Source organism: Ambystoma mexicanum, chromosome 1q, assembly GCF_040938575.1.
Source record: "Ambystoma mexicanum isolate Mex_15411 chromosome 1q, UKY_AmexF1_1, whole genome shotgun sequence".
Classification (NCBI taxonomy): domain Eukaryota; kingdom Metazoa; phylum Chordata; class Amphibia; order Caudata; family Ambystomatidae; genus Ambystoma; species Ambystoma mexicanum.
Window position 1 is genome coordinate 900,574,445 of NC_090922.1, and position 15,397 is coordinate 900,589,841.

Below are 15,397 nucleotides of genomic sequence, written 5' to 3' on the forward strand. Positions count from 1 at the left end.
TGTCAGGATGGTTGAAGACCTATCTTGCCCTACGCTAAGGTGGGATTTCCCTACATGAAGGAAACTAAGGAAAGTCTCAGTCAAAAAGTTCAATTTAAAAGTCTGTCTTTGTCTAAAACCTATCCTTGCCCTCACAACTAAGCTAAACAATGTGCAGCAATGTCAATAATAAAAGAAACGGTGACCAATGTTCTAAGATTCTTCCAGCTCTGAGCTTCCTTTTCAGCTCCCTTTCCCCAAGTTCAAGTAAGTTCCACAAATCCTTAGGGTCACCCTCCCCAAGATTTCGGCAACACAGTTTCACACTATCCTCAAGGTTCTCTTCCCCAGGTTCAAGGCAACACAGGTAAAACAAAAAAGGGCCTTGAAGCTTCATCCTCAAGACAACATTTGCAGTTCATCAAGTCTTAGGGTTCCCTTCCTCAAGACTTGAATGTATTAACTTATACTTGGTTTCAAAGTTCCAATGTTCAACTTAACTCCTGGTCAACTTGCCACTCCTTCTGGGTTGCATTAACAGTTTACATAACGTGCTCCTTCTTGGTTGGTTTCACAATGTCTTTATTTTTCACCATTGAGGAATCGCTGGTCTAGGCTCAGTTGCCAGACTATATGGTCCACGCATCATAGGTCACGCAACCAGGAACCCTAGGTTCTTAAAACCACACAGGTTTTTTTTTATAATGGTCACTGTGTAAAGTTTCATATTCAATTACATTTTCCTTGATGGCCTCATGGCGTTATGTGCAGGTTTGCATTCTCTTGGCTTCTTCTGGTTACCCTATTGGCTTTGTCACAATGTATCACACAACATCTGCCAGTCTTAAGCCTTGCCACATAGTATTTATTCATAAAGTTCACTTTGTGGTGGTCCTATTTATTCCCCATCTCAGGCACTTTCACATTTGTGCTCTGATTTCACATATTTGAAATGGGCACTTTTCCATTTGACTTTCCCCATCTCGCAGCTATGCCCACAACGTTTTCATTCAGTTCAGTATGCCATTTTTGCTTAATATTTGCTTTTCAAGTGTTCATTGCTTGCTTGATAGTCACAGATTTTCATTTTGCTATTCAGGACTATGTCCAAGTACTTTTAGATCATCCAGCAGTCATAGTTTACTTATTTCAGTATGTTCTGAATTCTTAGAACAACTGTCAGAGTTTTTCCTATATGACACTCACGGGTTATGCACAACCGCTATCTGCCGCTTCGCCGGTTCTTCTTGCCCGATTCTCCTGGATCCACTGGCTTCACCTTCCTTGCAGTGGCCATCAACAGCTTTGCTCGCTTTCCTGCTTGGCACGGTGGCTGTGGGCTTTGGGCAAAGCACAGACTCCTGCTGTTACTATTGGCAACCAGAGCTCAGATGGATATTTAGACCCTCTCACGGCTCGCACTCAGCCGAGGTGTCTCTATCCTTCTCCAGACTCACACGGCTCCCAAACCTGACTCTGACATGTTTCGCTCCAGCCTGTTCCATTCCCTGCTCATCCTACTCGCACACAGGTCCCTCTTAAACAGGTATCTCCTCTCCAAGAGGTGCAGCCCCACATCCTATACTTCCTAGGAGTATTAAGGATCTACAGGTGTGGGTCAAAAAGTTCAATTGCCTGACCTCTAATCAACCTATTTGTGGGACATGCCTGACTTACCCAATAGTATTCATTCACAGACTTCTTCTTCATCTCAGTACCAGAGTGACAAAAATACCTATTGGTCTTCACTACTCCTAGTTGCCTCTTCCTCATCCCAGTACTGTAACAGTTCAAATGAGGGGAAATGAGGGGAGTTGCCTTATAGTAGCCCATAAAGGCCAGGGGAGGGTTAGATTGGTTTTCAAGGGGAAAGGGGGATACCATATCTTGCCTGTGGGTACCCCACTCCCATCCCCAAGAACCCTCTACCCATGTGATCCTCCCTCGATTCTCCACCCCCAGGGTCAGGATCCAAAAGTGATGGCTGTTCCCTGGCCACCTGAGAAGAGGATCCAGGGGGAGTAGGAGTTTGGATACCCTCAGATTTTTCACAGTCTGTGGACATATATGAGCCATGGACAGATTAAAACCACAGCCATAATTGTGGAAGGAATGCGGTAGCTGGATGCATGGTTAAGGGGGTGTCACAGAATAAAAGATGATTGGTTTGCAAGAACATGAGTGCTGATAAGTTCAAGTAATCATGATTAAAAAATGTATCAAGGTGCAGGGGCACATCTGCATGTGCAACATTACATCATGACGGCAGGTTTAACTGCCCGAGAACTGGATTGTCAGTCATATAAATGCTGAGTTCACAGTTATGTAATGCAATGTGTTATGGGAAGATAACCTTGAGGGGGTGGTTTGTGTCATGTGGATGGGTTGAGCAGCCTGTTACTGGGCTCGGATGGTCCTGTAAAACCATGGGCTGAAGATTCATTTTACACCTTAACTGTATCATAATGACTTTTCAGCATTACCACTATTGTGTAAAACTGATAAAACCCTGAGATTTCTCGCTTTGTAGGTGCCTTCATTTTTTATGGGGATTATATGCCAGATTCCTGACCCATTTCTGCGCAGCTGAATAATTAAACATTAACTCTACTTTAGCTGCCTTTCTCCATATTAGATTGTTTGCTAATGTGCTACGGGTTTCAACATCCCCTATAGCTGGTTGCTGTGATAATCAGCCCTTGATGTAAACTGTCTAGATCTCTTGGGAGTGCACCAGCCAATATCTTTAGTTGAGGGGAGGTGAAGGGTATTCTATAAAGGTTATCTTCTTCTGGTTTGATGTCTAACATTGCACAAATTGGCAGCAAATGGCTAACTGAATAGCCTTCTGACTTTAGTGGAGCAGGTCCCAGGGTTAAAGTGGGTGGTAGACAAAGAATTTGGATGATACTTTAATCCCCACATCCTATCTCAGTAGGTGCTCATTCTATACTGTTTTGAGAAGAAAAATTGTCTAACCCATTATTACTTGGTCAGGCTATGGCACAGAAATGGAGAAAATAGCAGATAAATCAATTCACAAAGCTAAACTTGACTTGAAAAAATACATTTTATCAGATCACGTTGACTAAACAGTAAATAATGTTTTGTTTTGAAATGAGCAAATAAACTAAGTTTTAATATGACTTGTCACTGTGCTGTAATATTGGCACCGTTCCCTTGCAGCCACAATTATTAAAACAAGATAAATGGGGGTGGGTAGATTTTTAGACCAAGCTCTCTTTCTGAGCTAGTTTAACACACAGATCTGGAGGAAATGTTATTTTGTATCTAGTGGAATTCCCTGCGTGAAGGGGTCTTCCAGTTTATGTTATTGGTGTAATAACACATGTATCAGGGATTTTCTGTCTAACAGAACACATGGGACTGTCTTGCAAGAAACAGATGCAGTTTTGTGGTTTTTCACCTTTCATGGTAAAAGTCATTAACAGCCATCTATGTCAACACAATTATTTCAAAGCACTGATCATCGGGTAAGAGGGCCTATTGTCAGCAGGTCAGAAATATGGGCAACTTCAGAATTCCACCAATACACAGACAACCAATCTTGAGCAGAGCATCTGAATGTTTGAGGGGCTGTTAGAAGGACCGGGGAAGGTGAGGCAACACAATTTAATGAAGAAATCACATATATACACAGCACCTGTACATCTAAACGATTGAATGTTTAGCAGAGAAAACAATAGCTAAATAGGAGAAAACGTATATTAACATATTTTCATCCATTTGTTAAGGTGGATTTTGATTTAAGATTGGTGTTTTCGAGAGAGATCTTAAATGATCAGCCTTGCACCCACGTTTTGAATATTCCAATAATAACAATGATGTCAGGTATTTGTTTTCATTTAGAACGTCATACCTCCTGTTTCTAAACACTTTAAAAATTGGTTTTATGAATGTCGAGTGACTCAGAAGGGTACATAACAAATCATAATGGTATAGATTTGAGATAGGTGATAGCATAAGAGTCATGGAAATTGATTCACAGAACATTCCATAGAAATGAATCTGGATAATGCATTGAATGTGAAGTAATCTGATTTAGGAGAATTGGCTGTGTCGCCTATCAGTTAAATTTAAAAACTTTCTTTAAGTTTAATCTGTGTACATATATGATACTGAGAACTAAGAAGCCCAGTTCATCAAGATGGTAAATTGTTCATATGTATGCAAGTGTCACAGTGAATCAAAGTTTATTGGTACCAGCATATGAAGTTGTCAGAGGCTCCTCCCTTTTGCTGCGGACATTGCAGCAAATCTCAATGCTCCAGTGCTTCCTATGGAGAGAACACTGACCTTTCCTTCCCCTCAGTGTTTTCATGCAACCTTCTAGTTATTTTCTTTCCTGGGATTCTGTGCCTTAGCCACTTTCATTCCTTATTTCCTGAGCCCCTTCTCCATTCTCCTACTTGTCTACTGTATCTCGGCCCTACTTTTTTCTTGCCTTCTTCTACTCTGTTCCTTCCCTGTCAACCTTAAGGATTCCCTACTCTATGCATTCCTTCTGTGGATTATGCAGTTACAGCATGACATTTCTTATTCTATGCATACCTTCAGAAGATTCTGCATTCAAAGTGAGATATCCTGGGTTTTTTAGCACTTGCTTTTCCCCCCGACCTTTTTATCTTTCCTGGCATTGTTGCATGTCTCACAATGTCCCCAGCCACACATGACACACTGTGAATGTCAGGCGGGACCAGCCTTACCTCACCAAGTAATCCAGACATCATTCAGAGCAGGTAAGCCAGTTGAGTGATAGGCTGAGACAGCAAAGTGACCAGAGCCATGTGGATCAACTACGGGAATTGATGTTCAGTGTACAAGCACTGACCATGGAAAATCAGTCTTTGAAGGTGGAGAATATGGCTTTAGAGCAGTATGTAACATCTAGAGAAACCGTTCATACTGAAGCTCTTTCTCCCCTATGGGTACTATTCCATTTGAAGGATTACCAAAATAATGCGGCAGTTCCTTGGCACGTGCTGTGTCCGATTCACATTTAAACCACTTACTTGTTCTACCGATGGATGGAAAGTAGGTTATATCATTTGTAATCTAGGTTGTAGTTCTCTTGCATGGGCCCAACTCATAACTTTCAGAAGCTCTCTCCTATACAGCTATGGCAAATTCCTGGCAGCCTAAAAACAGATGTTTGAAAGGTATGAGTTGTCCTATACAACTCAAAAGTGTTTTTGGACTACAGTCAAGATAAGCAGGATGTGGTGTCATACATATCCACATTTACACAATTAGCAGCAGAGACCAGCTGGCCAGAAGAGCTCGATTCACTATACTCAGTAGAGGGCTGTCAGAAGACATAAAGGATGAATTGATCCAAGTACCCCAACCCGCTACTGTGATGCTGGAAATGTATTGGAGGGACAGGGTCTACCTGTCCTTATTCTCTTCTCCATTATTATCAGTGTATTGTGTTACTTTCTGCACAGGAGTCCAGTTGGGACCCCAGGCAGTGCAGCTCTTCCTTTTTTGTTTGCAGTGAACAGAGACCCTTGGGATACCTTTATGGCATCCGTGGGTAAGGCGTACAACCCTATACCCCTAGTGTATGTTTTGGGGCACCTGTGTGTTGCTCACAGAGCAGAGTATGGGCTGGTGGCAGCTTCATGCTGATGTGACAGGAGCTCTGAGTATCCTCTATTTTGGGATACCCAGGCCCTTCCATAGTAATCAGTGGATTCCTGATAGGAGACAAGATGGCCCCTGAGTCCTCTTGGTTTCTATTGCATGTTACCTTGTTTTGCCAAAGTCCTGGGAAGCCCTGAAGCTGTCGCTTCTCCTGAGTGGCTTTTGGGTGGAAGAACCATATATGGTATTGTGGGGAAATCCCAGTAACTGTATGTTGTGGGTACACCCTTGGGGTGGGACCTGTGTGAATAGAGTGTGTGACCAATATGCATTCTATGTTGGGGTGTTGTGAGAAACCTGAGGGTATTCTCCCAAGTAGACCTTGTGAATCCCTTATTCAGGTGGCCAGGGAAGGGCTGACGCTCTCAGATCACAACCCTGGGGCCGCCAAGCAAGGGAGGATCACCTGGGTAGGGGAACCCGGGGTTATGCTCAGGGGAATACCCTAGCTGAGACACAGTATTATACCATGGAAGAGGGAGAGGAGGGCAAGATCTCTGCGGCTTTTGTAGGCTGGATTACATTTACAGCCTTCCATCCAAAGAGTCCCCCCATTCTAACGACCCCTCCATATCTGACACATCATCTCGAAGCCCAAACCCTGTTGCATTCGGAAAAATCACATCTCCAGGAATCCCTGTTTTCCTGTTTCCTACCCAAACACACCTAATTATTCTTCTTCCCATCCCCATCCTTCTTATTTTCTGAACTCCCAATCTGCTTTGACAAAACACTACCATTCCCACAATCCCCCTTATTCATCTCACGTGCCCTACAAAACTCATCTTTCTGAGTTAACCAACCACCCCTTTCCTTATGACACCTTTCTCCCATCCTACCCCGTAAGATATTTAGAAACTCTACCCCACTCTTTTTCCAACACAAACACTTTCCTACACTGTGACAAACAACAGACTAATACTAACACTGTTTACCTGACATGTCCAAACCCATAACTACAACTATAGACATTGTATTTCATTCCTGAAAACCTGCTGATTACTCACATTGGTGTAGGATTGCTCCTTTGTATTTAAACAAACTTTGCAGGGGGAACATTAACCTAAACAATATCTGTGTGAAAAACAAACTGTTCTTTTTCCCTGTGTTTTCTATTTTGTCTGCTTATACGTGAATTCAATTGCTTTGCTTATTTCTGAATGGCATTGTCACCCTTTTAGTGATTGCTGCCCCATATATATCTATATTAAACCTATGTGTGATTGAGTATTAAATAAATAAATACATTTTTACTTTTACAAACTAGCCTGATTCCTGGTTCAGTGTGTCCTGGGGGTATTTTGAGAAGGGTGTGATATGAGTGGTATATCATTCAGAATATTAAACTTATAGAGAAAAATAAAATACGTGTTTCATTTGCGCACTACATTGCTAGGCGAGACCTGGGTGTGTGCCTGAATGAAATCCCTTACAAGGGAGACAAGAAATCATTTTTTTGATACTGCTAGCGTAAGAAAGGCTCCCTCAAGTCTCTTAATTGTTACAGCGCAAATCAAAAAATTCCAATTTTGCAGAAATTATTAGCAGGAATTTTGTAAGAGTGACTCTGATATTGCTTTTCTCGCCTTCAACCAATATAGTTCACCATTCTTTTTCTGAAGAGGCCCAATGTTTAGCAATGATATCTCCCAAGGCCATTGCGTCTTTCTGTTCTCAGGGCCGGGCAGTTCATTACTAAATGTTTGATTGGAGGGATCGTTTTTTGCTCCTTACAGAGACGACATACAAGCCTTGACTCTTGACTGTTTAGATTTATCTTGGCAGGTCTAGGTAGAAATATATTTAGACGAAATATCATGTATTGCTGGTGCAGAAACCAGTTGGGAAAGATTTGTAGGTATCTTGGAGGATCATTGAGCTTTCTCTCAGCAAACCAAAATTCATTTCGGTTTTTGTATTGGAGATTGTCTTCCTGAGTGTCGACCCAATCTTTACGGTAAAGCTTCTTCTTTAACCTGCCCAGGTTTTGCAGCAGTGATTCCTCTGTTTCATTCAGGTCTTCAATTAATTTCTGGCATATGTCCACTCTCTGAGGATTATTTCATTAGGGTCCACTCTCTGAGGATTATTTCATTAGGGTCTGTCATTGCCTTTTTTAGAGTCTTGAAACCACCCTTTGTGGTGTCTTCCAGACATTTTCTACAGAAGGAGATTGAGTTCCATCTGGCAACGGTTTTTAGGGATGTTAACCCCAGTTCCCTTCTGACAATCTGAATTGGGATACTTCTCGGTAATCCCAAAACTGACTTCCAGAAGATCCCCTGCAGTAGGGACCATATGTCTTCAGTCAACATGAGCGAGGTTTCACTGCCGTACATCAAGATCGGCACGGCTGTGGCTTTATAGAAAGAGATAAGTGGGATCAATGAAAAATGGCAAAACTTCTTTAACAGAACTTTACGCTGCCAGATTTTTCGCTTGTTTAGTCAAAGCAGCTATTCGGGGTGCTTCACATCTGCTGTTGTTGATCTTTACTCCCAGATAGGTCTGTTCATTCACCACTCTGATCGATTCTCCCTTAGAAAACCATGCAGATCGTTTGCCTCTTATACACCGGTCATGGCCACCAAATACAATAACCCTACATTTTACCTGTTGGATTCTGTTGATTGGCTCATTCAAATGAAGGATGGCTAACATGCGCACCCACTGAAATAATGGGTTCAGGGGCCCATTCAGGTCCCAGGAACAATACATGACCTAATGGATATCTCTATGGATTCATAGAGGGATGTAGAATGTGTCCCCTGTAGCAACTTTGTGTTCTGGAAAGTTGCTCAGGAGCAAAACCAACCTATTCTTTATACAACCCAGATGTTCTAGTGTTCACTCTTAGACTAACCTGTAAACTGTAGGAAGGACGAGTTGGCAATTTGCCCATAGGCAAGAAACATGTTACCTGTAGAAACAGTGTGCTGGTCTGATCAGCACCAAGACAGAGAACGGGTCCATGAAATGGTGAAACTATGCCAAAAAGACACTTCACAAACACAAGTTATTGTTATGTTGGAAGAATGGGTTCTGGTGATTAGGAAAGTGGTGGCACGCCAGTCACCTATTGGAAGGATTGGCTCTGGCCAGTGGTCCCAGGATAACTCACTAGTTATGTGAGAGGGGTGTGTTTTGAGGATTAAGCAGATAAATTGGTCAGTTGTAGAAAGAATGGGTTCATGGGATTCACACAGCAACTGAGAAACTATGAGGGGAAGAAAAGTGGCTGTAGGATGAATGCTCATGATGAGCCCCACCATGGCCTATTCAACTAACTCTAGGCAGAGACAGGCAGACTATCTCTGATGTACCCCTATCCTACGCATGGGTAGCAGAGGCCATGTTCAAGACACATCTCTGCCATGCCATGTGGTAAGGCAGGCCATCTCCCCTGCTTGGTTCTGTGATCCACTATATCTCTCAAATGTATCGAGATATATATATTTGTTAATACATATATTGGATAATAATGTCCTACGGTGCACAGGCAATCAAACCTTAAATACGGCTTTGTGACATAAGTGACTTTATACAATGTAACGAATACGCGTATATATTGGACATATGGTAAGGCATTAAAAGGTGTTTTGCGCGGGTACTAGCATAGAACAGGTCAACCTGAGGGTTAGTTTCTCAACACCCTCAGACAGTCCATCCATTGCATACTTCCATACTGAATGATAAAAGTGTTCAGTACTCACACTGCTAGTGCTTCTCAAAACACCGTGTACCAAGTTGACTGCACAACCACAGGCGTGATGCGAATACGTGGAAAACTGAGACAGATGCATTTGTTGTATAACACTTCTGGAACTTTCTGACATAATACGTTCAACTGGAGGTTTTCTCTGATAACAATGTGCTTATGCCATGTCCAAATGTTTATGTTAATTCTATTTTACTCACCATCATACATACATGTTTACATACACTTCCTGAGGTGCATATAGACACGCATGTGTATTTCACGAGTTGTGTAAACTGGTAAAATGGCTCAGTGGATTAAATGCTAGTTGTTGTAATCTGCGTTTGATCTGCAGGTGGCAGGATCGAATCTTCTCAACGCCAATGTAGCCTTTCATCTTTCTGATGTCATAAATGAGTACCAATTTCGATTAGGTAATAAATAGGGTATGCAAATGTGTCCTATGTAAAGTGCTCTAGATTAAAGCACTATATTAAAAACAAATTATTCTTATGTCTAAAGCGTATCTCAAAACAAAATGTGTAATTAAAAAAATATATCTGTATAGCCTGAAATCCTTTTCTGTGAGATATTTATTGGTATCCATTGCAGCCGAGACAATACTACATCTATCTATCCATCTATCTATAGGGACCACGAACCTAAATATAGGCATATGTGTATGTTTGTATATTCAGCGTGTGCATACAGTGTGTGCATATACACACGGATGCAAATAAACTGTTGGCGCTTGCCTTCCTGGGCCCCCATCAGCACTTGGCCAGACCTGGGTCCCCTGCACTTCTATCCTCACCCCGTCCCTTCCTCCCTGACCTGCCCTCTCCCAACTGCGCGTATTATCACTGCACTGGCATGATCCCAATGGCACAGGGCCTAGTAGGACTGTTCCACGCTGTTATTGTTTCTCCTCAATCCCCATTGTCTTGGGGCGCCGGGAAACACTTGTGTATACGCGCCATACAAATGCCCAATAAAGATGAAGTTTGTGATTGTAACTGAGGATAGCACAGGGGCGATGACCCGGCAGAGCAACAGAGGTTCGAATCCCGTTTAGAAACCGAGCTCGGGTAGGGTATTAGGCGTGTTATAAAAAAAAACAATTAAAATAAAACAAAAAAGAATGTGTTCACGTGGGCACATACAGAGTCGTGAACAGTAGTTCAGAAGTGTAGATTAATTCGACAGCAGCTAGGAAACTGTAAGGGTGTATCGAATTTGTGGAATATATAGTATGAATCTATATGATCTTTTGGCAATATAGAGCTTTTCCCACTGAAACACTCTTTTGTAAAGCAGACCCACAGGCACTTTAAACACATCAACTAGGCTAAAGTACCTCGGTAGTGTTTTAATTTATGAAGCTTGCAATTCACTTGTGTGACCCTTCTCGCCGCCGTGGAAAAAAGAACGACAAAGGATGGCGTGCACGCCTTGCGAATAACTAACGCTGTGGCAAGCAGTCAGAGTGATGGATGCAAAGGCGTCTGCTGCATATGTGTTACTGGAGCCCCGAGGGTGTACCTTCGGTCTACCGCCGGAACGGCTGTGTGCAGAAGACCCCTCGTCCACAACGCTCTGACAGCCCACTCGTGAAGGTGCCGTGCAGGGTGTGCTGCCGCTTTACAGTCAGCCAGCCTTGAAGACCCCTCAGCCCAGCCGCAACCACCATGTTCTGAGAATGCGAATTGCCCTCTTGGGAACACATGGCTGCAAGTTTCTTGGAGGTACATGAGCACAAATGTGGGAAACGGTACAAATCAAGCCGGACATTGCATCAGGGCAATGCTGCAGCCGAAACCAGGGAAGCGGTGACATTATAAGGAGGGGAGAAATGGAGCGAGAGAAAGTGGGAGAGAGAAAGAAAGAGGGAGAAGGAAAGCGGGGAGAAAGAAAGAGGGAGAGATGTAGACGGGCGGACAGGTATTTCTTACCACAAGCACGGGAACTCCCGCCACCAGGGAGAGGAGCAGCGCCGGCGGGATGTCGCTGTTTTCGTCGGGCCCCGGGTAGGGCTTCGTGTACGAGCTGTCGTAGCAGAAGAATCCCTGGACATTCACCGTGAACGTGTCCGTGTACTCGAAGTAATAGGCCAGCATGACTGTCCCCGCCATGATCACCATCTGGAAATAAAGCATGATCGTAAGCGCGAATGGCAAACTCATTTAAAATAAACCACGCACAGCATCCAAAGGCACGGCTGTCGGCAGGGGGGCTTGGGGCGGGAGGCTGCCCTGCACGCGGGCATCCGGGGGAGCTTTCCTCGCAGCTCCCGGAAACAAGCCACTGCTGAAGAGAAACTAAAACTTCCATAAAATGGTCGCCTCCATCCACTGTCACACTCAGATCCTCATTCCTGGAGAACAGCCGCTCGTGAACAAGGACACACGTGCCGTTTATCACAAGACGCCGCGCTCTTGCCCCTTTCCAAGTCTCTGTGTGTAATTCGTAGGGCTATTCCCAGCCTGGGCAGCAGCATCACTTCCCCGCGGACACCACTACCGCCTATCCAATGCCATTGTTTTTGACATGCACCACTTTCAATGCGCTCGTGGAGTGCTGGAAATCCCCCCTCACAGCGCGCCGGGCATCTTGCCTTCACGCCGTTGCACAGGGCAACCCGGTGCCTGCCACCGGTACTCTTCCGAGGAGCACCGAAGCGCGCGCGTTTCCCTTGCACAGTTCCAACCGAGGGGCACGCATAGCATGTCCAAATCCCCTCCACAAAAAACGCAACAGTCACCGCTGTAGTTTCACAAAAAATGCCCAATGATGTGTAGCTGGGATAAAAGGCAAGGAAAGAAGGTGTTACTCCTGAGCGTTGCTGGGGGGTAGGGGAAGGCGGACGCTGGCGGAGCAAGAACGGCCACCCCACGACGGAGCATGGTACCCCAAGGCAGTTCTACTTGACAGTGACATCACGAAATAATCTCTCTGGGTCCGCAGGTCTTTCCAAAATATGCAATGAAAGCCAATCACAAAAACATCCTTGTAATGAACATGTTCCTCACATCCGGTGCGTTTTTGTATTAGCAAAGCATCGTCCTATACAGCAGCTTCGAACACCTGGACAAGAGCGTGCTCTTTCGGCATTTTGCTGGCCCCACTTGTGCTCTGTCACCAAATGCTCACGAACGTGTCCCCCCCACCAGTCCGCCGCGTCTACTAGGGCAGCTTCCAGTGGCTGGCTTCGAGTTCTGACTAGGGGTGGTAGGAAAACCCGGACTGGCTCCGTTACAGAAAACGGAGCCTTGCATTAACTGAATCGGAAGCTGAGCTGCCATTTCATTCAGACGTTGACAATATATTTGTGGTGAATGAGGCACTCGGAATAACCGGACGTGGTGGCGGAATTAACCATTTCCGATCATCCCCAGTATCTTGTTCGTACACACAAACTTACTTGGAAAGACTGTCTTTTTCACTACTGATTTTACCACCCAGAGCACTAGAATATTGGCAAACTACATCTCGCGCCAGACTCCTCTGACATTTTCTTACAGATAACAGGTGACCTTGTGAGCAGGATTTGTTGACATTCTGTCTCTTGCTTTATGTAGTTCAACGCCCTATAACATGCAAAACACACAGGCACCATACAGTTGGGCGCAACGTTGTTCTCCGTCTTAATCTGAAGAACATGCATTATAGTTGAACACATTGTGACACTAACAGGCAAGGGCTATGTTTTGCATGGCACTTTCGCCCAATGGAAACTTCTCAGACCACAGTGCATTCTGGAACTTGTAGTTTTTAGAAGCAGGGAGGTTGTATATTATTCATATTGTAATTGCGTTGCAATGTGTTTGAATGTCAAATCTAAATTAATGTCCAAAAAAAATGTTCAATGAAAATGTGAATACAAAAAAAAGATTATCAGGAAAAGTAGGCATTAATGTAACTTACATAATCAGTGAACATTCACGTATTACCCCTGCACTACCCTTTCCTAGTCAGTCCTTCATGCATGAGAATGTTATAGACAGCCCAGACTATGAGCAGACATAATGGCTACTGGTATCTGTGACTCATCTATGTAATAATAGAAATATCCAATCAATGCAAAGCTGCGCCAAGGATGGCCACATCAAAATGGGAACATACAGTGTCAGATGCATGTAAACACTAATGTTTCACATATGTAGATGGGGAGGAACAAGTGACAGACCTGCACATATCAGACATCGAGACCCCCCAAGTGAAGCCCACCCATCTTGTCACACGATATCCCCATGGGGTAATGGTCTAAGTAGGAATGAAATCATTCATGTTAAACTTCTATGGACATCTTGTTTCTAATGTCACAAAACATGATAGTGACTATCATTTTAAATCACAATACTTTTATGAGCTTCTTCTAAAAGAGCAGAGAAATATTCCAAGGAATAAACAACTGCATCATCTTCCTGCCAGACTGCAATCCACTAACAAATTCAATGCCACCAACTATGCAGGCAAGATAAGGCAAGGCATTGGCAGCTCAAAGCACACCACAGATGCCCCACCCTCATTAGTATGCAGCATACAAGGATTGACCAAATTCAGGACCATTATTCCAGAAGATCTGACCAACTCCATTACAGCTCTTAAATCCATCACCGACAAAGACACATCCTTCCCTCTGCCAAAGTGAAGACCATCACATGTGAAGCACACACATCACTTCTGAAAGTCAACATTGCATCTCTCATGCCAGGCACCTTCCCAGATGCATTAAAAATAGGCCATATTGCCCCCCCCAGTAATAAACACACACTCAAACTTGATGCTCTGACTATCACCCATCACACCTTCCTCATCAAAGTGATTGACACAAGAGTGTCACCATTCGGTTGCACAAAAGGATAACCCCACACAATCTCCTGCTTGGATACCAATCCAGATTCCAATCATGGCCGATCAGATAGCACAGTGGGCTAAGCGCTCGCCCATGATATCTGTGTGCAGTCTGCTGGGGCAGGGTTCAATCCCGGCAGTGTTAACTCAGCCTTTCATCCTACCGAAATTGATTAAATTAGTACCACTATGTTGGATAATAATGTCTTCTGGTATTTGTGTGCCCTTAGAACTATGGGTGTAGCGCTATATAAGAAATGCATTATTATAATTATAATGCAACACACACCAAGTTACTAACAATGCTCTGCACAACCTGAACAGAATAGACCTCTGCTTACTTCTTCTCAACCTCAATCCTAGCCTTTAATAAAGTTGACGAAGCGATGATCAACATTCTCACCATGTTCGAGGGCTATGATGAAACAGTCAGGCCTACACTGTTTATCCTCCTACCTATCCAAATGAGAGTATCGTGGTTAGACGGACCCCGACTGATCCCAGCGCCACCCTGTAATCTGTGGAGTGCAATAAGGCTCCAGCTTGTCACTATCTTCATCAACGTCTACATGGGACCTCTGTGGAACTCTTCACAAGCATTGACATCAAGATAGATATAAATATGCAGATGAAATGCATCTTTTCCTAAATGTCAATAGACTCAACCACATCCATCAACTCAAGAACAGAAGCAATAGAAGGATTGACACTCACTTCCTCACTACTTTTTAATCAGCACTACCAACCTCTCTTGCACTCTGCCCCCAGGACATCACTCTGAATATATCAATTGTGACTATGACATACTGCAACAAAAGAAGACCAAATGATAATATTGTTAAATTGTACTATTGTCTTTATTAGCGGGATATGTGCTTACTACCCCATCACCACTAGGCCTTCTTCACTACATTCTTTAATGCCCTAATGTAAAGAAATCTTGCTCAGGGATGCCTGAGCTCTCTGTTACGTTTAGCTCTGTAAGTCATTCCTGTATAAAATGACACAAGTACCTCAATTAATAAATACAATTAGAATAAAAATTAATGAATATTAAAGAGTAATATCCACACCTCGTCCAAGATTAGGACCCTGATTCATGGATTATTTGCGCCGAAAAAAACGGGATTTGTGCACCATTCTGCCCGCAAATCCCTGTTTAACAAATGGGGATTTGCGGGCAGAATGGCGCACAAATCC

General features: G+C 43.6%; 1 protein-coding gene across 1 annotated transcript in view; it reads right to left on the reverse strand.

Moving 5' to 3' along the window:
- The window catches only part of PLPPR5 (phospholipid phosphatase related 5), a 1,134,012-nt gene extending 1,121,487 nt beyond the window's left edge, over window positions 1–12,525 (reverse strand). Inside the window, exon 1 of the mRNA XM_069641534.1 lies at window positions 11,296–12,525. Coding sequence (XP_069497635.1) covers window positions 11,296–11,526 — 231 coding nt within the window. The 5' untranslated portion in view covers window positions 11,527–12,525. The remainder of the gene's footprint in view (window positions 1–11,295) is intronic.
- Window positions 12,526–15,397: the final 2,872 nt, after the last annotated feature.